General features: G+C 41.2%; 1 protein-coding gene across 1 annotated transcript in view; it reads right to left on the bottom strand.

Annotated features, from left to right (window-relative positions):
* cadps2 (Ca++-dependent secretion activator 2) overlaps positions 1-26,628 on the bottom strand; it is a 153,159-nt gene that overhangs the window by 63,144 nt on the left and 63,387 nt on the right. Inside the window, 9 exon segments of the mRNA XM_026365114.1 lie at positions 644-780; positions 8,441-8,641; positions 8,886-8,994; positions 10,675-10,741; positions 16,211-16,350; positions 17,097-17,208; positions 21,516-21,637; positions 22,269-22,502; positions 22,837-22,917. Coding sequence (XP_026220899.1) covers positions 644-780; positions 8,441-8,641; positions 8,886-8,994; positions 10,675-10,741; positions 16,211-16,350; positions 17,097-17,208; positions 21,516-21,637; positions 22,269-22,502; positions 22,837-22,917 — 1,203 coding nt within the window.

The raw sequence follows: 26,628 nt of genomic DNA, 5'->3' as shown, positions 1-26,628 counted from the left end.
TACTTGTTCTTACTGACATGTCTTTCCTGTTTCTGTTGTTAAAAAGCTGCAAACAGTCTAAGCTTTGTTCATCAATTTGAGGTTCATTGTTGTTGCTTAGGTGCACACCACAGAAAACGTCTATTTCACCCCCCCGATGAACCTATTTAGGTTCACCCTCCTCCTCCCTGATTCTCCTTTGAGTCAGCTCAGCAGTTGTCCATGATGGTCATGTTCCTATTTGGAAAGTATTGATTAGAGTGTTTATCCCCTCAATCAGTGTGAGAGAGCCCCCCAGGCTTAACCCACACACACAAAGACAGAGGCAGAGAGAGCACTCATCCTCTTACTACAAGTTTCCAGTGCCCAAAATACCACACTGAAACGTAGCAGAGTAATTATTTGATATATATATTACACTGACACCACATAACCTCATAACTCCTGCAGAACCTCTCATAACTACAGTGAAGTAATGTAAAGAAATGCAAAAGAAGTGCTATAAATTATTTTGTTCAGCTATTGTTTGTACCGGCTAAATATCCAGGACGTGTTTGATGCATTGATAAATAAAGATAAATAAACTGTGACCTTTAGTTTGATAATGCAGTGTTAACACGTTAAGCTCATACTAGATTTGGATGATCTGTTCATGTTAACATACCAGGCAGGAGAAGGAGTCGTTCATGCGGTGCTGCAGAGTGAGTTTCTGTAAAGTGGTGAACAGGGTGGCGTGATCGAAGCGACACGGAGGTGCAGAGATCAGCTCCTCCACTCCCTGACGCTGAGACGGATCCAGACCTGAACAGGAAACAAAGACGAGGAGGAAAAAGATTTAGAGCCGCACAACCCATCAAGATACAGACAGACAACAAAACCCTGTTCTAGGATGGGGCCAAGATAAGGGTTCTACTTGAAAAGCCGACACAACACTTAGAGCTTCATCACAGTGCATGAAGGACGCAGGACACGATTCTTCTTGTTTGCAGGGTGCCTTGCAAACTAGAACTGCTATTGAGCCCACGTTATCTCACACAGGTCCTCAGTTTATTAAAGGGAGACACTAATGGACTGTAACACTTCAAATACAGTTTTAAATTAACCTAACTATGACGAAATATTGAATTTTCCCCTCAGCAGCATTTTTTCTTTCTGTAAAATCATGAAACTTGTAAATACAGCTGATTATTAGGGGTTAAATAATAAAGTAATTTTGACCAACTCCTAAAAAACCTACAGCAGAAGAAATGTCTCTGTATTTGATGAAATTGTGCTTAAAACCCAACAAGAGTTAGGTTAATGTTCACGAGATTCTCCACCTTTGTAGAAATTATGGGTTGAAATGGAGCAAGACAGACTAAAAACTGAAATGACTGGTTTTAACCATGATGTAAAATAAACTGACTGCACAGATTGCACATGGTCCCAACAGCTAAACCACAGCTAAAGAGGTGATAGATAAATGTTTTCTGATTCACAATCATTCACGCCTCTCCTTGAGCTCAGCAGTGAGCTAAACGTACACAAAGACACACACACACACACATTGGCAGTGTCAGTTCTCAGTGCTGTGGTTAATAGTTCCCACCTCGTTTGGCTACAAACGCTCTGTGAAGCTGTCATTTCTCTCAGCTGACACAAAACACTCAGCAACATGGACGACATGTGAGGAAAACACTGGAAGTGACTCACAGCGTTGAAAAAACAGCCAGGAAGAGAAGAGACGGCAGCGACATCACTGAAAACTGCATTTTAGGAGCATGTTCAACAGAACATTTCGGTTCCTCAAACTAGTTAATGATTAGTTGTTAAGATAGAAACATTTAATTCTCTAGATTTAGGGGTATTGGATGAAGACGTCTGGAGTGGCAGAGAAGTATGTTAGAGTAGTTCAGGACATGTATGAGAGCTGTAGGACTGAGAGGGAACCAAGAGGAACAGTGAGGTTACAGGGAGCAGAGGTAAAGAAGTGAAGAACGGAAAAATAGACAGGAGGCAGAGCTGGAGATGTTGAGGTTCTATTGGGAGTGACGAGGACGGAGAGGATCAGGAATGAGTCCATCAGAGGGACAGACCATGTAAAGTCAGAGGTCAGATTGAGGTGGTTTGGGCCGGTTCGGAGGAGAAACTTTTAACATATCAGTAAACGGATGCTGAGGTTGGAGCTGTCAGACAGGAGGTGTAGAGGAGACCAAAGAGGAGATTTATGGATATAGAGCGAGACATGAAGGTAGTTGATGTGATTCTGGTTAAATGTTACTTGAAAACTAATGGTCCCTGCTCCAGGAGAAAGTTGTACCTGAAAACATCCAGATCCAGAAACAATCATGGAGAAAGCCCGAATCCAGCAGCACCTACAGCCGTGTACTGGTTAATCGAACTGGTTGATCACACACAGTAAATGTCGGCATCATAGCTTGTTTATTTCTGCAGTTGAACAAGGATCAAACTGTTAATGTGAGTCTGTCTGAATCTGAATCTGTGACTACTACAAACTACTAACTGGCTTTAAAATGAACGTCCCTGGTTGTCTCATCACACAAACCTCCACCCGAAGGGCGCACCATTATTCTTACATTGCATAAACTTAATGTAGCCTGATAGTAGGACTTGGATAAACTTGTTTGTTAGTAGAATACATCCAGTGATGCTTGGGTTTTTCCTACTATGAGTAACCTAGAATGACTAGTAATGAAGTATTTTTACTCTGACGTGTGGAGACTTTGAGCTCAGCTGTGCAGAGCCCGAAGCAGCAGATGATAACAAGGCTTTGGGGTCAGCAACAGAAGACTGAACAGAAAACAGGAAAAATAAAAGAGTCAGAGCTGCGGAGCCTGAGCAAACCTGGGTTCATTTCCAGCCCTTTCAGGCCTCCCTGTTAATGGCCCGCCAAATGAAAAGCCTAACACTCTCCACTCTGCCTTTATTGAAGGAGTACATTTCGGGATGGGAAGTTTCTGAGTGTGACACATGGCCCCACAAAAGACCACGGCTCGCTGAAGAATGCCGGCGCCGTTTCCACGCCTGCGATGCCTGCGGCCTGGTGCCCGAGACGAGCATTAGCGATCGCTTTTTATTAACACTGCCATTTTGTTTTTGTGTGGATGCAGAGACGCCCGCAAGGACTCTCAGACATTTCATGCCCCCTCCTCTCTTCTTTCTTTGTCGCTTTTGTCCAAAAGAGAAAAAAAAGACAGCAAAAGTGAAATCTCCACAATCAACTTCCAATCGACGATGCTTTCCTTTTTTTCCTCGTCTTCTTTTCTTCTGACTCTTCCACTTTTCTGCGTCTGGCTGCCCTTTGGCTCCAGTGGCCTGCTTTCTCTCCGTCTAATTCCGATGTAGGTCATTTTACATTCGTTACCTCCAAAACAGTGAATTGTCCTTAATGTAATTTGGAGAAAAGACAGGGAGCGAAGGAGACGACTCTAAAGAAAACGAGACAAAGAAATATAGATTAGTGCTGATAATAAGAAGAAGGGGCAGGAGGGAGAGTATTGATTGGGGGACAGACTGCGGAGGAGTGATGTTGATCCGTGTCAAGTCCAACTTTCAGCTATTATCTCCTGTGTATGTGTGTTAAAGAAGGGGGGTGTGTGAATGGGTGTGTGACAGAAAACATGGATGGATGTCACAGCTTCTGGCACAGATGGTGCGTTTGCTCCAGACTCTCTGCAGGTTTCTTCTTTTTGTTCCTTCATTCCGTTGAGCAGTTTCTCATCAGTGTGACCTGCAGATGCCTTGGAAAACTCAATCTAGTCTCTTTCAGGCTCAGATTACAGAGAATTTAGTTCAGGTTGATTTGGTAAAAAGTGCAGTTTAAAACGCTGCTTGACCCGCTACTATGTTAGAACTACGACGGAGGAGCAACTGGTGCATCTATGTACAATGATTAGATGTTTCCTGTGAAAACCTTATGGGTCTCAAATTCCAGTGGACGCACGGCAGACTCCACCACCAATAAAGAACGAGTTAAAGGAACATAAAAGAACATAAACGGCTTAAGGATTAGAACCTTAACCTGGAATTATATTTCTCCAAATAGACCAACAGTCATTTCAGCACATTATGTTGGTTGAGCCAATATCTTTTCAAGAGGCATGGAGGAGGAAAAGCTAAGCAAAGCTCAACAAAGACGGGAGTTGTAAATGGTACAGAAAGAGCAGGAGAATGGAGAACTTCATCAGAGCCGAGGCCTCCGACCTCAAAGGCGGTTGATTAATTCAAATGGTTTCTGCTGCCTAACAAAACACCTTTTTACAAAGCTTCCAATTACATTTCATGTCGTGCATTAGCATGTGGCTTATTATGTTTGTAAGTGCACCTTGAGGATCATATATTTTCATTTTACTGTTGTTATCCAGTCAAGGATATAGATTCATTTATTCACATGTAATAATGTAAATAAGGTAAATCCCACTGAGGTTAGCAACATGTTTTCAAGGAAGACGTAGACAATTAAATGAATATAGTTCAGATGGAACCGACACTTAGAATGTACTAATGGTCCAACAATTCAAATGTATGTTATGTCGGGTGAACACTGAATGAATTTTGGCTCCATTGTACCCAACTGAGTTCTCGGCGCCTGATTTTATCACGCGAACAACCAACGATCCTGCTCCTTCATTACTGGTGGATTTCTGGAATCTTTGGTCGACTATCTTGGCACATTTGAGCTGTTCCACAGTCTGATTTCCCATTTTAAAATGAGGCACAGTGCCTTTGATTTCCTCTTCAAATGAATTGATCATCCTGCTGCACATAGTTTTTTCCCCCACACAAAAATTACAGATGGATCATTTTCTCTTTATCTAGTTTAGATCTAATCTTTAGTCTATGTAGTAGAAAACATCTGATTCTGTTTTGTGTCAGAAACACTGTGTGTGTGTTTTTTTATATGTCCAGTCGTCATATTTACAACATGTATCAGGATGTTGAGGTGTGTGTGTGTGTTGAGGTGGGAGGATGGGATATTTTCTATTCTTGATGTCTCTATATCCATCTTGTCTGGGCTCCATTCGTATTGTCACGGCAACAGTCACATCTATGTGACATGCTGCTCTGAGAGATGGTGGCAGTCACTGATGGCAGGTTATTGATGCAGACAAGGAAGAGGACGACGAGAGTGTTTCAGTTTCAGGTGCACCGGGCTGAGAGATGTGACTTGATCTGCCTGTCGGAGCGTGGCGGCGGTGACGATGTCAGGGCGAGCAGAGACGAAAATGAGGACGGACAAGCTTATCAACCTCCGTCTGGCTGAGCGAGGTTTGTCATTGTGCAGAGCGCAAATAGACAAACTCAACTCTGGGAAAGTTTGAGAGACGCACACAAACACTTCACTCGCAGGTTCTGCTGCGTCTGAGGACGGTTAAGACGAGTGGACAGTCTCTGTCCGTCGTCCCTCCTCAGGATCATCCTTGCTGTGAAACTGACCACCTGCTTCTTCAAAGACACACCTGACAGGTATAAACATCCCTGAACAACACCTTCAGGAGCGAGTCTCGACTCCCAACAGGCCCGTCTCGCCGCTCGTCCTCTCAGCTTCTGACGATTTCTCCTTGTTTGGACTTTCTTTGCTGGTCCTTTTTATCCTTGTTTAGACAAACTGCAGGCTGTAGTGAACAGACAGGGGGTGACAGGAAGTGAGGTTTGCTGGGGCTTCTGCCAGCGGCTGAAACCAATTTACAGAGCAACAAATCGTCTCCAGAAACGTTTGTCATCTTAATGAAATCCAAAGGGCTTCTTTAGTTTACTTTCTAAGGTCATTGACTACTTTCACGTTGCATGTCGCATCTATCAGAGTTTGATGGTTGTTTCTTGCTCTGAATTGAAAAGTAAAGGAGACTGACTGAGATAAATTAAGATAAATTTAATGTCAGTCGCAGGTTATGGGCTGTGTTTGAACGTGGTCTATTGTAAATCATATGGACCCTGGCAGATGACCGAGATCTTTAAACATATTTTAATTTGAGAAGAAAACTGCTCGTTTTTTGAATAAAGATCTGTGTCAGTGTGTTTGGACAGAAGCAGAAGCTGAGGATGCATTAAACAGAGCAGCAACAACCATCAGCAGCCTGGTGTGTGTGTGTGTGTGTGTGTGTGTGTGTGTGTGTGTGTGTGTGTGTGTGTGTGTGTGTGTGTGTGTGTGTGTGTGTCTGACATGACTTCCATGTGTAAACAGCTTCGTTATTTGCTCTCGTGTTGGTCGATAAAACCTGATGTTGCCTCTTTTTGTGCCCTGAGACACTTTCAAAGACGAGAAACTGAAAACAGTCCTGAGATGGAGACAAACATAAGAAACATGTAGCGTCGGCTCAGCTGCTCACTCCGAGTTATTAACCTTTAAACAGAAGAAGAAGAAGAAGAAGAACGGCTCATTTGTGTATAAAATGAAGCCATTTTCACACAAACACACTGTAGTACTGTGAAATAACCCCATTTGTTTGTGTGTGGTTGTGTGTTCACATGTAGCTATTAGTGTTATTTAACCTCAACATTTCATTTATATAAAAAATGCCTGCAGAGCAAACAGAGATTTGAAGAAGCAGGTTAAATGACACAATCGTTACTAAAATGAGAACGACTTCCTCTCGAGCTTATCGCTCACTCACACACACAAGGAGCGACACTTAGCACCCAGTTAAGAGCTATTTCAAGGACACCTTCTATTTCCCCCTGCAAACCGCATGTCAGCACCTCTCGCCATTAACGCTTCAATCTGTTCCATTAAACTCTAACGAGCGGTGGAGAGAACGGGCGGCGGCACCAAATTACACAAATGCTACAGTAATCAGGTCCCAGTATGAAGCTCTTCATGTCACAATGCTCGTCCAGGAGAAGGCAGCCGGGGAACATACAGACGATAACACCCTTCATACACTGATAATAAATGAAATGATTTGTAGAGAGTGAAAAAGAAACAGCAAGACACGCATGTGTGGAAACTAAGAGGAAAGAAGTTTGAATAAAAAAGAGGGGGGGGGGGGCAATTAAGGTAGAAATGAGAGGAAAAGGAAAAACTTGAATGTAGCTCGAACAGTTTATTAACAAAGTGGGAGAAGATGAAGTCTGCTGGTTCATTTACATGACGGAGTAAATTAAAGTAAATTAAAAATGAACTTCATGAAGTGATGAAGAAAGTCTGGGCTTAGACTGCTACAACATACGGTATGGACACTGGAGAGGTCCATACAACTCTTTACACCGAGTAGGAAAGATTGAAGACTGAACACGACACATAAAGAAAGAGAGGGGAGAATGGGAGAGGAAGACAAAAGAATAAATGCACATAAAGGAAGAAGAAATGAATATGAAGTGTGTTCTGTACTCATCTTGCATCCCTTTCTTTCATTTCTACTTCCCTCCGTGTGTTTACTCCCTCACAGCAGCACAACACGGACACTGTTACCCTGTTTCGATCTGCCTCCTACTGTGTGTGTACCTGCAGCCAATCAGCACTCTGCAAACAAATCAAAATGCCCCTTAGTTCAGTCTGAGCTCCTGCTATCCGTCTGTCTGTCTGTCTGTAATAAATAAAGGACAGCTCTGGAGTTTTTTAACCCAGGAAGAAAAGAGTGAAACTAACAGAAAGAGGACACAGGGAACAAATGTGGAGAAAGAAAGGATCTAAAGATATTTAAGATATCAGAGGATAGAAAAAAACTTCTATTAGTATCAGAACCAAATGAAGCTTCAGCTCCTGAGTGGTCAAAAGAATTTAGCAAATGAAGCTCAAGAAACTGTCATTATAACATACCACAACATAAAGACTCCATAATAAACAAACATATGAGCTCAATGTCGGCTCCCTTTGAGACATTTCAGGCATTAAACTCGAGATTCTCTAAAAAGGAATCCAGGTTGTAGGAGGAAGTAGACGTGCTGCTGCTGCAGGAGTGGCTCCGCACCTGTAGATAATAGTGCAAAGAATTCTAAATATGTGACTTCATTAGGGCTTTGGCCAAGAAAACTATATTGTAAATGCTGTAAAACTGGTTTTATACTGAAACTATGTCACTGCAATAAAGGTTAGAACCTACTGAACCTTTCCACTGTATTTCTAACAGATGGCTGAATGATCCCAGCTGCTCCAATCACAGAGGTGGACACATGGATGAGTATCAGTAGGAAAAACACTGGACCTGGCAAACGTGTGTGTTGTCCACACACATGCTTGTACCAAGAGGTGCAGTTTCCTGATCCAACAGGTCGACATGTTTATATGGTCCATAACTCTCCTGCTAACTTGGCAGCATTGTTAAAAACAGCAGCAACAACTGTGATGAAGTAAAAAAGGAGCTGTGATGAAATGATTTCCTTTTCTCACCATCTTCATGTCGTAGGGTTAAAGGGTAAAGTTGTACTCGACAACCTGAGTCGTGTGCAGAATCACAAACTGAAACATGTTCTCCAGTTCAGAAGCATCTTATATTCAACCTCCACCAGAATCGGAACTTACTGATGGGAGACGCTGGTTTCTGGTTTCCTCCTCTGCAGTTCGTGGTTTTGTTCTGCGGCGGTGGAACCGGTTTGTAGGACTGTCCCGTAGCTCTGTACATGGCCTGAACCCACAGGACCCGGTCCTGCTCGTCGTCACAGGCAAACATGACCAGGTCTCCCTCCTTCACCGCGTTAAAAAACACCCGACCCCCCTGAAGACCTGAGGAGGAGGAACAGAAGAAGGAAATGATTTTATAACAAATGTATTTAAGGTGCTGAACAAACAGAACTAACTTCATCAAGTCGAATCAACTCATTTTACTTTAGTTGCTGATTAATGACGAGTTCTGTTCTGTTCTGTTTGTTTTCTCTGTTCTCATCGTCACCTAACGCTCTTTGTTTAGCCTTCATTTACTTTCTGTTCATCTCCATTCATCCATCCAGTCATTTCACGACGTGTCTACCTGGCTGAGGGTCGCAGTAGTCCACCGTGTAGCCCTCCAGCTGCATCAGCTCCTGAGGCTCGGCCTTCTTCTCTCTGTAGCTGCACATCGCGAATGTGTACTGACTCACCTGGAGGACACACAGACACAGGGATGAACTTCAGTTCATACAGGAGCAAAACTGATCCTCACCCATTTTCTATTTCTCTTTCTGTCCCATAGAGTTTTAGATGAAAGTAGAAAACGTGGCCTGTAGTTCACACTCAGATTAATCTTGATGTCTCAACTCTGAATTTAAATTTTAACCTGTAAAATTGTGCTTTAGAATCTGACTTGACGACAGGTTCTGTAAAAATCTCAATAAAAATCCAACATCAGTTTTCATTTAACTATAAGAACCAGTTAAATACTAATCACGATTTCAAGATATTTTCTATCCTGCTGATTTGAACGAAGTCCAACAACTACACACTAAACCTCTTATTTACCACATTCACAGGTTGAAGCACTGCAGTGTACTAGACTGATGCTGGACATAGGATCCGTCTTAACTGATGAATGGGATGTTTAAAGTCCATTTGTCCTGTGAATCCGTTATAAAACTGTTTTCTCCTATATTCTACAACATTAAAACCAGATGACAAGAACTGAATGATGAGCTTTTTACAATGGCGTCTGTCAGGGAGGTGGATCAGGACACAAGAGAGCAGCCAGTTCTTAAAGTGGAAACAGGAAGAACAGTAAAGCATCACTTGATAAGGGCAGCTCCAAACACTAGGTCCGTTGGGACGTTCCCAGTTTACAGCACTCACCACCTACAGTACCACAAGTGGTCCAAGAAGGACAACAGATGAACCCACAACAGGGTCAGAGTGACACGGGGCTCACTGCTGCTCATCCGGTCTCATCCATAGAATAAAGTTACTTAACACCAGAACACGCAGTGTATCACAGATCTGCAGCTGCAGACGGGTCAGCGTGCTGCAGACGGGTCAGCGTGCTGCAGACGGGTCAGCGTGCTGCAGACGGGTCAGCGTGCTGCAGACGGGTCCTGATCGGTTCATCTTACATTTAAAAAACAAACCAGTCTCTTGAAGAATAAAGTAACTGGTGAAGTTTTGGTCCCAGTTTCACAGGCTGCACTTTTTCTTTGAGTGTGTGAGTTTAGAAACTCGGCCAATTCTCCGTCATGCTCACCAACACTCAATTCAACAGGAGTAATAGTCAATTTACAGTTTCTATCTTTGATGTCCTTAAAGGGCTTTCAGTCAAGCAGAGAGGTAAACACTCATTTCACAATGACAAATTTTCATTTAAATGTTTGCCCTTGCTTTCAGATATTATGTGCTCAAAAAGTAAATAACTGCTTAAAAGGAAAGTGTCCGTAATTTTCAAACTTAATTAACTTTGCTTCAGTTTTTTGCACAGACGAGATGCAAAAACCTTTCGAGCGAAGCGGCTGCTGTGAGATGATTTTCTTTAATAACCTTATATGTTAAACTAAAACTAAATTAGTGCTTTTAAAAAAGAGAAGCTTTAGTGTGAAGACACGTTTACCAGGAGGCTAAAAGTTTGATCTAATGCGTTTTAAATAAACACAAACATCTGTTAAAGGATTTCAGATTCTCACTGATGCTGGATCTGACTAGAGCTATTTATTATTATTATAAATGTCATTTGCTGTGAATTTCTTGGTCTTTTACTTTTTACCTTCAGAATTCTTCAAGCTGTGCTGCTTTACTGACCTTAAGACACAACATACACACTAATCAATCACAGATCAATACGTCCTCTGATCTTAGTTTCTCACCTGAACGAGAACAAAATATCTTTTTTTCCAGCGTTTCCAGACTCTCTGTCCCACCGCATACAGGTACCTGAAAAAAACACGAGAAAACTACTTCAACCTCAAAGAAAAATCTGTTTTTATGGCTTTTGTAGTTCAAACTAAAACTCTGACGAGTCAGGTTAAGAATACATATTCTGAGAGTAAAAGTATTAAACATGTGTCTGACAGGAACTTCTTGTTATAGAGATAAATTCACCGACTCCAACGTGTTGTGTTCTCTACAACAACATAACAAGAGTTTCCAATTTAGCTGCACAGGAACCTAATCAGCATCAGCTTTAATTTTGTTAAAGAACAAACATTTTGAGTTAATTTGTTTTTCGACAGTTTCGATAAAACTGAACAAGCCTGTTGTGGTGTTACATCAGAGATAAACGAGATCAACACTGTCTGTTCACGACCTCAGAAACAGCAGCTGACAAACTATTTTGTCCACAAGCTCGAAGGTTTGTTTAGTAGCTGTTTCAATCAAATGACATGTTCTGTATCAAGAGATGCTCGTCCAGTTGTCATGGAAATGCAGTTTCCAAGCTCTGCAAACTGAAAGTGAAACTCACTTGTTAGGATAAGATGACGGGAAGTTTTTAAAACACTAAAATAAAAATAAAACACTTTGATGTGAGGTGACAGTAAGTTAAAAGGTTTTAGATTTAATCCCTTAAGTCAACTCGTCTGTTAAAATAAATCACTTTCACTTTAATAATCTGTGAACTTTCATCTCTTTCAGAACTTTGACAGTAAATTAATGATCCTGGATTTTTAATTTAAAAATCAGAAACATGAAAACGTGACGTCATCTGGTTTCAGCTGCTGCTTTTATCAGTTTAATGGAACTGAAATGTTTAAGCAACATAATAATAATCATTTAAAATTAGATTTTTATTTAACAAATAATTGAAAAGTTAAATAAATCAATAATAAAGATGATAATTTCTCAAGACTACTGATCATTTCTTCACATTCTGCTGTTAGAAAGACTGATTTTAAAGCTCACATCACATCACATCATGTCATTACTGTCTCAGCTGGGACCGTTATTAACACACCTATTTCTTCCTCTAATGTGGAAACTAAAAGCAGAGATGCAGTAATGAGCTCCGAGCTGAGAGAGGCCGTGACACAGCAGCAGCTCATCGAAGACGACTTGAAGAAAATGGAAGAACCACCAATGTGGCCTCTCAATCAATGGCTGCTCCCGAGCCTCCTGAAGCGTGGGATACAGGCAAGTGCAAGTGAGGAAAATCAATCGATGGCGAGACCTCTTTCTTCAGCCCTGCTGCCCGCCCTTAAAGAAAAGGCCTCCAGTCAAGGCTGTGGCGCGTCTGGACGGAGAATCTGGGCCATTCTCCACGACTCCGGGTTAACATGTGGCACCACTCGCCGGCCACTTGTGAAAATTAGGTTTCAAACATCCATTGAGCCACGTGACGCCAGGGTGGACAAATGGAGAGAGGACTGCAGCCGCCAGAGAGTTCACTGCAGGCATTTAACAGCCTCACTGTGAAAACCACTTCTCTAACTGGTCACTTAGATGGATATTCAGACTTTAATGGGTTTTTACACAGTCATCAGACACTGGGTTTATTTTGTAAAATAAATAAACACAAATCACTCAACTGTCAAATATTTTAAGCTGAGCTCAGATTTAGTGACAAAACACAAAAAAGTTAATGATTTTTGAAATGATCCGTTTATGTAAAAACATTTTTTAAATCTTTATCAGTTTTGTATTTAATATTTGTTAAATATTAATCAGTGTTAAACTGATTTTCATCAAACTACATTTTGTCTTTTGTGAGATTAAATAATGAATTAAATGACTAGATTTTTTGAGGCAGCACCAGAGCAAATAATGAATCAGAAATACTTTTCCTAAAGAGGAAAATTGTCTGAAATTGTTTGATTAAACAGATTTTTACCAAAACTTTAATTAACAGGTAATTTAGCAAAGTGTGAAATAAAAAACAGTCACATCACTACACAGGGACCGTTTTTATTTGAAGAAAATAAGTAAATTTACTAATTTTAGTAAAGACGTGATGTCCACTGGGGAAGAGAGAGTCTATTTATTTATCTCTACATTTATTCAGATAAACCTATTTTACAGTGAAACAGAATCAAACTTCACAATCACAAACCTAAATTAAATAAAAAACAACGATGAAGAATAAAAAATAAATAAATACAAATAAATAAAAGAATTTTAGATGTGACCGTGCTCCCTTCACTGAGCCTTCGTTTGACTCGATCACCTGATTCTTCTCACAGGTAAAAAACATTTCTGCATCTTAAAGCATCAAAAAATCCAAATGTGTTTCAGTCACTTTTTCTCTTTCAACCTTTTTTCCCTCTGGAAGTTAAATGTGCTCTTGCACCTGTCGGCCTCTTAATGCACTCACATCTTTAACCTGCTCAGGATCCTTTTTATCTTTTCCTTTTTTCATTTGCAGCCTGAACACAGAGGGACAAAAAGCAGAAAATAACTTTGCTAACTTTGACCAAAACAGTTTCTGTTTGTGCTCTTTTTAACTTACATTCCTGCATCTGCTGGCCTCTTGTTGGATTTGATGCCTCTGACGGCTGCGGAATCATTTTGGTTCTATTAAATCAGACCTGCTTACCCTCTGTTAGTCCTCGGATCAAAGATTCACAGTGAAAACAGCATCAAATACCCCAGTGGAGGAAAAAATAAAAACATAGGACGACACTGTTCTGCAAGTGAGTCACAGCTTGCGTGTTTAAAGAACTCAGAAAGTCAGATTAGACTCCAGAAGAAGACCTGGACGTGGACTGGAGACGGGCTGGACTCAGACTTACACTGACCCCTTGTGGAGGTTTTAGAGAAATGCATCTGACTAGAAGTGTCAGTGTCTGTGGGCTCCTGCAGGAGGCTGTGAGGTGGAGGGGATCAAACACAAACCTAAATAACTCCATCAACTACAACACTGATAATTCAGGGGCTGGTCGGATGAGAAGATGAACAACAGTTTAATCTCTGAACATCGAATCCTAGTTGAACACAAAGACCAGATCCTGCAAACTCAGAGCCTCAAGCTAAAGAAAATCCACCGTCCAACGAACCGAAGCCGTTTCCAAGCTCTAGCACCACTGCTGCTATTCACAGCTGTATGTATGCAGCAGGAGGTCACGGATTTAAACACGCACTCTGTTTTATTTAATGAGATTCAAGACGCAGACAGGATGAAAATCTTTGATGGAAATGAGCAGCAATCAAACATTTTACTGGATTTTGTTGATCCACACGAAATGACGGCAGCTGAACTCAAAAAATGAAGTTGTTTTTCTAATTGATGTTTTGAATGTGGACTAATTAATGAAAGTATTTTCTTATTAGACGCGAGTATGTGATTTGGATGACTGTAATGAACAGTTGGAGCACCTTTAGGAGAGAAGAGCATTTGCTCTTTTTAAACTGAAGAATAGAAAGTTTTGGTGCTTGTGATGAGTGCAGACAAAAACAACTTATTAAAAACCAAAATTAAATCTTTGTAACTGATGTTTAAAGTGGAGATGAGCTGAGCTGAGGGGGTTGAATAAAGGAAACAGCTGCAGCAGAGTGACAGTGATGTTCAGGCTTTATTCAATATAGATAGAAAGAAGTAGCTCACACACAACACATCAACACATCAACACATCAACACTGAACCAGGTTTTGTTACCGTCTTAGATCCAAAAACCAGAACACACTTCCTATAACCACTATGATTTGGACCCACAGCTGAAACCTGTTTAGAACAAATTCTCTCTCTTGTACTTTGTTTACACTGCAGGTCAACAGGAAACAAATAGGGAATTTCAAAATAAAAAGACTTTAACAGTAGTAGATGTAGCTCCACCAGCACCTGATGTAGCTCCACCACCACCTGATGTAGCTCCACCACCACCTGATGTAGCTCATGTTAGCTTTATTTAGCACAGTTGTGCAGGTCTGTTGGCCCTCATTACTTCCACTGTAACGTCTGTGGGAAACGATCTCTTCATGACCAATATGAACAGGGGGAAGGATTACAGGAAGTAAAACCTCATTCATTTAACACCACAGTGTCTCTACTGTCATTTCTATGTTGTCCTTTTGCTTCAGTTTAACTTTTTACTAACTGGAGTTGAAACCTGAATGTCAGTGAAGAAGTGTCTTCTGATTTAAAACACTCTCTAAAAATGAATATATAATATAATATATGTGCATCTGCAGCTTGTTCCTGGTTTGTAGGATTAAAACTTTGCTTTTGCTGCCATCTTCTGGCTAAAATAGGAGCAACACTGTCTTATTTATTGTTTATTTGGATAAAAACAAAATATATTATTGGTGAACTTAAAATGTTAAAACTTGTTGATTTTCCCATTATTTACAGGAATAAATGCACATAGAACCAAACATGTCCTACTGATGTAAATGAACTGAGCAGCATCACCTAAAAGCTTGAATGTGACTGGATGTGCATCAGAACCTTGTCTGTTATTCTAAGTTAAAATCTTCTTCTATTGTTGTTTTGTGCACATTAGTTCCCTTAGAGTAGTGGCAGAGGGATACCATCATCTGTACCATCATTACATCTTTATATTGTACTTTACAGAGATCATAGTTCACACAATGTGAACATTATCCAGGATGTTCTGAAACACGCAAGTGAGGAACAAGAGGATTCCACAGATTCTCCTGGAGAATCCTGAAAAGACCGAGCTGTGGTGTGAACATCTTGTTTCTAAGCTAACGAACCCTTTTGTCCAATGATGATTTGAGTCTGCACAGCGGTGTCATCAGCAGCTCTGCTAACAACAGCTGACAAAGGTGACACGTGCAAATCAATGCACAATACGAGTCTATTTATATACGACTCAATCCAACCGAAGCGAGGAGCTGAGATACGTTTACTGACAAGGCTGCAATGATTATAATGGACTCCTAAATGCAGGAGAAAATTCTCATGGAGCTGGACGTCCAGATCACAGACAGCTGCTCACTTACAGTAAAACGGAAGCATCATCTGATCAACGCTGTGAGTAACTAGAAGGAAAGAAACGTGGTGACTGAGACAGGATGTCAGGGTTTTTCAATCATCAAGTTATTCTTAACGTAACTCCAGACCAGGACCAGAGGACGCTCGTACTCACAAAACCTACAGGATACATGTGAGGTACCTGTGCACTGCAGCTTAAAAGAATATCATGTTATTTCAGCTCAGTGGGACTTTCGACTCCTTCTCTTTAACCAGCAGGTGGCGCTGACAGCCTGCACACAGAAATCACTGACCACACACCACACTCCTTTAGAACAGCAGTGTGTTGAACATCTCCAACTAAACTTAGAATATAACATGTTGTTATTGTTGGATGCTCACGATACGTTTTACTTCTCTAATTCAAACACTGACAGTGGAAGAAATGTCCCGGGTCAGTTCCGGTCTCACTCCTCATCTCTCTACCTACAGCTGCCTAAACCTCCACTGTGAACTGTCCCATAAAGACTCAGACTCACCCGCTGTGCTTCATGTTGGGGGGTTTGTCCATGCGGACGGCCAGCTTGATCTTCAGATCCGTGTCCTGACTGTTCTTGGGGACGACCATCCGGTGGAACTCGGCCTGCTTCGGCCCGTTTGTGGTCGGGTTCAGGACGACCTGAGGTGGGGGGGCAGTGGTTAGATGTGTTGACCTGTGTCCATGCTGAAGTCAGATCTGTAAGATATTATGTTCCACTCCTACACTGGACTTTCAATAATTCTTCCCTGTGTTCACGGTTCAATGTTCCAACCATCGTGCTGCTAGTTCTGCTGAGATATTTGTTCATATGATAAAATAAAGAAAGTAGAGCAGCGGCTTTGAGCGCTACGCTCGTCTCTTAACAGCGTTCACAGTTGTTTACTGTGTTTTGTCTTCAGCGTCCTTGATCTGTCTGCTTCCATCACAGCAAAGTCTGAGCTGTGTCTTCAACTCACTCAGGATTCTGCGTACACAAGCTGTTTGTGTATGTGTGTCTCATGTTAACATCATGAAGGACGCCTCAAACTTTCTCAACCTGCAGCTCCGTGCACACTTCATCCCTCACCGTCCAATCAGAATCAGTCTGTAAATAAAAGGTCTAAACCTTGAGAAGAGATTTTATTTCTCCAGGAGAAGTTTTCTTTCCCACTAATGACTCTGATTTGAGTCATTCAGGTCGTGATACACGCTGAATATATGACCTCCTGATCAAACAGCCATTACTTTGTCTGTGTGGCTGATTGTGAATGGATGCAGAACGTTACAGTGGATGAAACTAGAAAGTGGGTGAATGTGAATTATAACATCTCATCTGCAGTTAAAACAATGAATGAGCATTTAGACGCCACATGAAAAGTCCGTATTTAACCAATGGGTGGACTCACCCGGCCCAGCTCCTTATCCTCCAGAGCCAGGACGCCAGTGCTCTCTGTGAACAGCTTCACTTTGACCAAGGGCAGAGGGTGAGTTGTAGTGAAGTCCCCCTGAGTCCCCCACCTGAAAGACAAAGCTCCTCTTAAATACACATCAACATAAAATAAGTGGTTTTGAAGGTTGTACCTGATTCTCAATCATTTCCAGACTAGAAGTGTCACTGAAGAGCTGAGCTTGTTTCACTGAGACATGTGTCGTGTGTTTATCTGAGTGACACGGTTGGGTTTCTAAAGCATGGATAAAGTCCAAAGTGTGGTTAGTGCAGAGCATTAAACGCATCTAAAACCTGGTACTGGAGTTATTTTGGCCACAGGATGAGGTGTTTTCATTTTTAATTGCGATTACTCAGACATGACAGACAGTAAAGTGAACAGCAACCAGAGGTCACACTACGTCTTAGTCACTGATCCAGAGGCGTCAGTGTCAGCTGTTATCAAGAATCACTTATTGTTCATCGCACAGAGAACCTAACGGAGCTGACAGTGAATGAGCCCTGGTGATTGTGCACCCAGAGCCTTCACGTCAAAACGGTTTGTGTGTAAATGTGTGGTGCACAGATGACAAGTGACCCCTACTCCGAGAAGCAAAGCCGCTCTCCGTATTCAGTTTCCACCAGTTTCCAAGGCAACGTTGTGGAGGAAGGTGCGTCTCTCTCTCTTTTTGCTTTATCTTGCACGTACACACAGATACTTACTCAATTTTGGCGTAAACACAAACATCAAATGTAAAATACAAGGTCAGACTGATACAAACAGCTCTGACCTCCTGGTTAAAGTCACCTGATAGAACTGTTTCTAAACCGCCCTTGAACTAACATTAAAACTATGAAGACAGAAAGAGTTTAATTTTATTTTATTGGTCTAAATCAGGCAGAAACAACGTGTTCTCTAAAACTGGTTCTGTGACACACCGACCTGACTGCTGACCAATCGCCCCCCATTGTACTGGACAGTGAGATGCCAACACTGACTGATGCTGACAGACACTAAGCTCCTGTCTGGTCAGAGGTCGATCATAAATCAGATGTAGGATCACATACGTAGGTGGCCCAGATCTGAAATGGGGGAAAAAATCTAATTTGGATAGAAGACAGAATCTAAAAACGACTGATGGGATTCAGGATGTCTCATGACAAGTGAAAGAACAGCGACTTGTTCCTTTAAGTGAAGCACAGATGCCTGATGTTCCACAATAATTATTAATGAAAAGTTCCTCAGTGATTAAAGAGCAGTTACTCCACAATTGCAGGTGTCAGAGCAATTGGACGACGGTGTAATCACAGCTAATCATGTTGTCTGTGTAATTACAGTTAACTGTGTTGTCATTAAGTGTATGGGTGTGTTACTGAAGATGAAGGATGTGAAAGTGCTCTGCAGGCTAATTAGTGAAGGTTAAAGGAGCCTCAGTGAAGCCAGGTTACAACGCAGCATACTTGTTGACCAGCCAGGCCGTTAGGTGACGGTTAACTCATCTAATTGGCTCCGTTAGGTGATTCTGGCAGACGGTGGGAAAAAAGAAAAGAGCAAAAAAGTGCTCCACGAGCAGCCGGAGCATGTGAAAGGGCAGTCTCATTACCCACAGACCCCTGCTGTCCACCAGGCCTCCGACAAGCAACAAGAGTATTCAGGCCTGAGTGCCACTCACTCGGCAGCAGAAAAACACACGGATGAACAAATTACTACTAATAAGGAACAAGATAATAATAATAACAACAACTACAACAACTACAGCAACAACAACAACAATAATAATAATAATAATAAGAAGAAGAAGAAGAATTAGATGAAACCTGCCTTATTTATATACGACATGTGACAACATGTACATCACATGTTGTCACATATTAGACAGTATTTGATTTTACTCGTTAGAAACGACACTCGGTGATGTTTTGTCTTTCGTTGAACAGTGAACGTAACATTTTGAGGCTCATATTCAACATATTATCTTTTCATTTCATTTCTTTGGTAAAACTAATGTCCTAGTCGAGCAAGGTCATAAAAAATATTGATTGTTAAAACTCTGGATGTTGTGGGAACAGAACATGCAGAAGACAAGATCTTCCTGAAATCCTGAAGTATGGAAACAACTTTTCCTCTGATCCTGTATATTTAATGTTCAGCTCCAACACCTACTGTAAGTGCACTTTGGGAAGGCCCAATGCAACAGCTGCTAAAGTGGGATCACTTTGGTGGATAGAGTTAATTTGCAATGTCTGCAGCAAGCACCTACTGTTCACATCTGTAACACAGCTGTCAGGACTAATCCAACAGCAGACAGGAGGCGTTATTCTCTTTGTACTCGAATTTTAAACCCATCGACTTTAGCTTCAAACCGTCCTTGTTAACCTGCTCTGGGCCAGGACGAGCGACACAGCGGTGTGTTGTCCTGTATCCTGGAACAGAGCTTCCAGAAACTGTTTTCTCATATGAACAGTTTCACACATCGGTCTCACAACAGGAGACGTCAGAAGCGTTCAGGAAATACTCATTTGATTTAGGCGCCGAGTGGAGCCTGGGTGGAGTGTGTAGAAGTCAAGACACAACGTTAAAAGTACACTGCAGAAAACATGGAAGCAGTGTCACATGAGAGAAGTGTCACCTCTACGTGAATCGAGCTGGATTCAGACTGGACACTGCACAGACAGTGATGAACTGCAAACGTTTGCCCTTTAGCATGTCGATGGGATAATAACGAAACTGCAGGCATGTCTGTAATGTTTGTGATCAGCTTGAATCACAGCATGGTTGCTGCTTTGAAGACGTCCTTAAAGAGCGGCAGTAAAGGGATAAAAGGTTTTGATTTACGTTACAATTTTATTCACAACTAGTGGAAACAGGAAAAGTCATCTCCATCAGTCGGAGCATTTAGTTTCCCGATGTGTAACGAATACTCCAGCCTCAGGGGGTGAAAGTCTGCCCGCTTTAATACTGTTTTTAAAATCATACCAGTTCATAAACCTCCTCTCTGCAGAGTCACAGGTGTGAGTCAGCTCCTGATGGGCTGTAAAGACGACCATCAGAGCTCAGACTGGGGCCTGGAACACACAATATAAAGAGCTCAGCTGGACTTTCCTACAGAAACCAGTGTGTGTGTGTGTGTGTGTGTGTGTGTTTCTGTTTCGTATGTGTGGAGAACAGACTCACACTGCTGTAACACACCAGCCTCATCTCCTCGCTGTATCAGCCTTGACAGGAAAATAAGAAACATGGCTCAGGGCGGACGAGTGGTTCTGGTGTTTGTAAGAGCTGAGGGTCAGCGCTGCTGTTATATTTACATTTAGTCATTTGGCGGAAGCTTTTATCCAGAGCGACTTACAAGTGAGGAACAAAACAAATATGTAGGCAAAGGAGGAAAACGTTGAAGTAAAGTGATCTAGAAAGAGCTGCTTCAGTTTCATGTAAGTGCAGAGAAAGATTCAGAGGAGTTCTGGTTTCAGCAGGTTTTTGAAAATTGTCTATGAGGCAGCTGAGTGTGAAGAGGTGGTAGAACGTTCCACCATCGTGGAACCACAAAGATGAAAAGTTTAGCCTGGGATCTATTGAGGTGAGAAGAAGGGACCTGGATGATGGAGGTCAGGTACCGGTGCTGTTGAGTGACCACTCTGTAGGTAAGAGTCAGAGCTTTGAACCTGATGCAGCAGCTACATGAAGCGGGGTAACACGTGGTTCCTTTTTATTGTTAAAAAATGAGACGTGCTGTTGCTTTTTGGATCATCTGGAGGTTTGATGGTGCAGCTGGTAACACTGTCAGTAAGACACCATAGTAGTCAAGATGAGATATGACCAGAGCCTGAACAATGAGCTGTGTTGTATGGTCCATAAGGTAGAGTCTGATCAAAAAGTGTTGATTTAATGCTGCTGACTTATGTCAGCCAAAATCTTTAAATCTTAAAAAAAAAAAAAAACAGAATATCTTTTAATATCTTCTCCATGTGTCTGAATCAGTGCACGTTGATGTCTGAAGTCAATCACCTGGAAACATCTAACCCGTTATTACGCCTGTGGGGCTCTCCTACATTTTGGTGGATATATAAATTAGGGATGCTAATAAATTTACTTCTGCTACCATATTAAAAAAAAACCCAGCTGAGGTGTTCAAATGCCTCCTTCTCCCCCTGCATTCGAGCATGTGTTTGACTTTTTGTTATTTTATTTTGAATGTTTGACCTTCACTGTGCAGAATCATGTATGTGCAGAGTTTGACTCAACAACAGGGCTGTTTTCACATTTATCTGCTGCAGGTTTCTGAGATTTTGTGACACAACTCATCGTGGTCCAGTTGAACGAACCCGTAAAGTAAAAATTTAATTGTTTTTCTCTTCTAGATTTAATTTACACACTCTGAACAGAGCAGAGAGAACAACTCACTGTGGTCTGGAGGCTTCAGCCTGATCTGTCTGCAGCTTCTCTCCTCCCTCCACCTCCATGGTGCAGTAAACAATTCGGTTTGGAGCTACAGACTTCAGTCCTTGAACCTCCATGATGACAATCTGAAAACAGCAGCAGAGGGTTGGAAACATCAGACACTATATAATCCATCACATACAATTACTGTTTGTCATGATGAGAAAACATCTGCCGTGTTTCTCTTCTGTGTTCATAGATTTAAACCAGGTTCTCTCCACGATTTGGGGTCGCCACCTAATTACTGCTGCTGGTTTTATAAAGCTCACAGTGGAATGTTTCTTATTATTTTGTTATGTAGAAATAAACTACATGAACATCCAGGGAAAATGAAATGTGTGTAAAGAATAGAAAAAAAAAACAAAAGTGTAATATTGACAAGGTTTAGTACACTGCCAGTGTCCTTCAGAAGAATAAGTATGCTAAACATTTTATACCGTGTGTGAACTGAAGAATTTGCACATAATTAAAGGACGTCTGCACTCGTGTCTGAAGAACATGTCAGTAAAACTGATATTTGCCTCTTTAGTTTAAGTATGATGCTGCAAAAAATGGTCAAATCCCACAAAATTGTACTTAAGTACAGTACTGTAACTTCCACACTACAACACACACACGCACGCACGCACGCACGCACGCACGCACGCACGCACGCACGCACGCACACACGCACACACACACACACACACACACACACACACACACACACACACACACCTCTAAAGTGAAGGACAGCACGACGTCAGACTTGGACAGGATGTCTCCCTCGTCTCCTATGTCCAGGAAGGAGTTGTTCATGGAGGAGCGTTTGAGCTTCTGCTTGAAGTCCGGACCTCCTTTGGACACCGGCAGACTCTCCAGGTTCGCCATCAGCAGGTTGACCGAGGAACGCAGCTCCTCCACGTACAGAGCCTCCATGTCAGCAGAGACAAACTTTGGGTATCTCTTCTCCTAAAGGACAAAGAAACGAAGTTTACTTCACATAAACAAATATATTTAAATAATCTGAAAAAGTCTTTGTCCATGAAACCATCAAATCAGCAGTGAACAGCTAATCTGAAGATGATTTGTACCGTTTGTTTGAATCGTTTAAATCTTATGAAGGGTCAATTTGGGATGTAAATATTTTACTGTTCTTAATAAAAGACCGAATAAATGGTCGTTAACATGGTTGTGAGGATGAAGTGGTTGGGTTTTTGAGGGTTTTATCAACATTTTTAAAATGAAAGTAGCTGATTGACTATGAAATAAGAGACTCTGTGTGTATTGTATGAATGTTTCTCACCCTAGCGAGTTTCTCAGCCAGCTGTAACCTGCCGTCCAGCTCTCTGCGGATCTGAGCCGCTTGTTCATCCACGTTATCAAGCTGAGAAAGAAAAACATTAAAAAGCAAAAGAGGTTTTTATCAGTCAATTAATCAGAGATCTGCAGACAAAAGGAAAAACAGGATAGGTCGACTCTGAGGAAGTGGACCTGAAGGAGACTCAGTCGTGTTTTGACAAGCAAAGATTTGAAACGTCTGACTGTGAAATCAACCTGGTTCATCAGTTAACTAAGCTGTCATCAGATCAATGCTACAGTACGGAGGTTATGTTTGGAGCAAAAGTAAAACGCTCATCACACTGAAACATTTATGGTGGAGTTATAGTACAAGTCTAGTTTGCACAAAAGTTAGGCTTCATCTGCAGAGGATGGCCTACACACTGTACTGCTGTCCTGTGTGACTGCTCCTAAATCCACCAATGATCTACACATTGGTCAATAACAGAGACAGTAGCATCAGTATTTATTACAGTGAGTAATACTCAGTGTTTGGTGTGTTCAGGGACAGTACAGAGTGTAGATCATCTGCATTTCAGAAACGTCCTAAAAGGTTGCACCAAAGAAATTATCGATTGATTAATTAATAATAAATACATATATATATGGGTTGTGTTAGTTACAGCTGTGGAGGTGAGAATGACGGATGAGTTCACAGGAACTCGATAAATGTGTGAGTGATTTTGTTTTTTAACCGTCTCTGAAAACAAGCGAACAAACTGGAGTATCACTGAGGTTCTCAGTAGGAGATCTGCCAACGAATCATCTGTTAAACTCAAAGTCAGCCCGATGAAGTCAGGGTGAAAATTGAACAAGGGTTGCTTACTGGGCAGAAAACAGTGCCTTGTTTCACCAAAGTGTGATGAGCAGAGTCTGAAATGACAATCGGAGATAAAACAGCTATGATGGAAACTGGCCTGAAGCCAAAGACAGTGGAACTTTCAGAGCTGATAAGAGAGAGAAAAGATAAGCTGGTTAATTTGAGTCCGTTTCAAAATGGATCACAGAGAATCATTTTAAAATCAGTCTCATTTCTGCCGATCCATACTTCCTGTAGTTACACTGAGAAGATACTCAGTCCGGTAGCTGCAGACCTGCACTGCACATGAATACATCATGGTACTCTATTATTTTACTCCACCTGAAAACAGATCAGCACCATTTCCTCAAAATGTCGCTGTCTTCACTCAGTTACCAGAGTTAAGTACCAACATTTAAAATTTAATTAAAAGTCATCATCTCAGAGATCAGAGACTAGATAAGACAAACAAGTCAAAAGGATTTTCAATCTCCAGACATTTGATGTCAGCTTTTAGTACTTGAGCACTTGACATTCAGCTTTTCAGTATACAGATGTATTCAGGTAATACAGACACCTGTAAAGCTGAGCAATGTAATCAAGATGCTCCTGGTAGTAAAGCTCTAAAAGCTCCTGTTCTTTTCTTTTTCTTTTGTTTACCTCAGACTAAACTCCACTAAAGTTTTAAATTTCACACTGGTTTAAATGATTATTATTGTATGTATTACCAGCTAGACCTACTGTATAAGGAAAAGTGTTTGTCCCCTTAAACTATATGGAAAAGCTCTCAAACTGCACTAGTTCTAGTCTACGAGGGTAAGAAATGTGCTTCTACAGTAAGAGGCACTATCTGTAAATTGAGTGCAGTAGGAGCCCCCCCCCCCATGCCGTCCAAATGCACAAAGGCGACTGTACCATCCGTCGTCCACAGCCTCAGACAGTGGACATAAACAAACTGGAAACAAGAGGATGCAGCATGGCAGGAGTCAGGAGACCCACCCCCTCCATTGGCCTCTGGTGGTGGGTGGGAGTAAATCCCCCAGTGAGGCACAACTGAGAGTGAGAGACCATCAGCACTTGGAACAATAACGAACCTCTTCCAAAAAGGGTTCAAGAACATGATGTTGATTCATCTAAGAAGTCACAAAAGGAAAACACATAAAGAAGAGTCTGTCTCACCTGAGTAAAGGTGAGAGGTCACTGAGAGGAACACAACTCCATTAATGAAATAAGACAAAGATCCAAAACAAAAGAGGAAGTCGACGTCTCAACGGCTAAAAATCTTTAATGACAGACTTGTTGTGGTCTAGTCAAAGTCCCAGCGTGAACCAACTATTAACTTAATGGGGCGACGACCTTTTTACACTAAGAGAGAAGAAATCAGACTGAATGTTTTTCATCGTACTGTAGATCTGATCCAACAAAGACAACTCTCATTGTTACAGTGAATTGATCCAGAGTGAACTTTGAAGACGTTTAAGGACAATCCCTGAAAAGCTTTTCAGACACGTCCTGGACTGATCCGATCTGTAACTCTCGCATTTGAATCTTTTGATGGAAACCTGCATCAAAAGGTTCCTAACAACACAGCTGAAGGACAAGTGGACCTTATCTAGTCGTTCACCCCCTTAGTAAACTGAATCATTGGGCACTGACCCACCACAGCCTTCTGTTTGTTTCCATGTAGTTTGTCATTACTCATTACTCATTACTGAGTGTTGTTAGAACGTATGTTTTACAAAGAGAACATCTGTGTTAAGTGTTTGTTGCCTCAAGTTCAGCCTTTATGATTCTGATGAAAACAAGAAATCGTTTGAGTATGAAGTACGAATTCTGCTTCAGTGGAGGGACGTTACAGATCACTGCACAGCCATGTTAACAGCTTAGCTTTAAGCTTTGAATACTAACATCAGCGTGACAACATATTACAATGACAGGTTGTTAACATGTTAATACTGACAGATAAATAACAAAACTGTCATCTTTTAGAATAATACTGTCTATAATATAATGGGTAATGATACTGAAGAAGCTCCTTGGATGAATAGTCCAGTTGTCGCGACTCAACTTCCAGATAATACTGCGAGTTACTATGCAGTCTTTGTCTGTACTATTACCCTCCATATTTTAATGCTACAGTAGTTGGCAGTGTGACCAGAAGTCGGTAGACTGCAGATTTGTAATTTGAAAAATGTGTTTTGTTAATTGTGATATCGACTTGAAAATTAAAATTTAACTTGAGTCTGTAGGTTTTACAGCGATAGGACTGTTTCCATCAAATTGTGACGTCCTAATCTTAAAGGCTACATAAATATCTGTCCTAAAATCACGACAGTTCATCCAATAGTTGTCCAGACCTTTAATTCTTAACAGATGCCGACCTCATGTTGGTGCTAGAGGACCATAGAGGTCATCAACACTGATGATTTGGAGCTAAAATATTCTGTTATTCCATGTAACAGGACAAAGATGTGGATCCACTGTAAAAATAACTTCTTTATGTTACAAACCAGTCATTTGTAATATTATTAATAGCCACACTGTATTTCTAAACACTTTGCTTGTCTTTCAAAGATGTGGTCATTTCTCTGTGCGTCCAAACGTTTGATTAACGTTCAGATGAAACACAAACGTATGTTTTGCACCTGAGAAGATGAATGACACTTAACCAGTGGGTATTCATGATAAAAAAATGGTAATAGGTTTGATAATAATATGGTCAAATCGTGTCACCACTAATTACAGAGACATGAAGAGTTTTCTCTTCATGTTTACTCATTATTAATGAGGTCTGCTGATCACTTAATAACTCAACATATTTATACATACATAACATATAATTAATAACTGATGAAAGTCGAATTCACTTCTCAGAACAGAGATGTCAGATTCCAGGTTTTTCTTGACGTCATTCCTCGACTTTATGTCAGTGTTCGAGTCCTTTTTGTTCTAGTTTCA

This window comes from Anabas testudineus, chromosome 6 (genome assembly GCF_900324465.2).
Source record: "Anabas testudineus chromosome 6, fAnaTes1.2, whole genome shotgun sequence".
In the NCBI taxonomy this organism is placed as follows: Eukaryota; Metazoa; Chordata; class Actinopteri; order Anabantiformes; family Anabantidae; genus Anabas; species Anabas testudineus.
The sequence above is the reverse complement of the archived record's forward strand: the minus strand, read 5'-3'. Positions and strand labels throughout refer to the sequence as shown.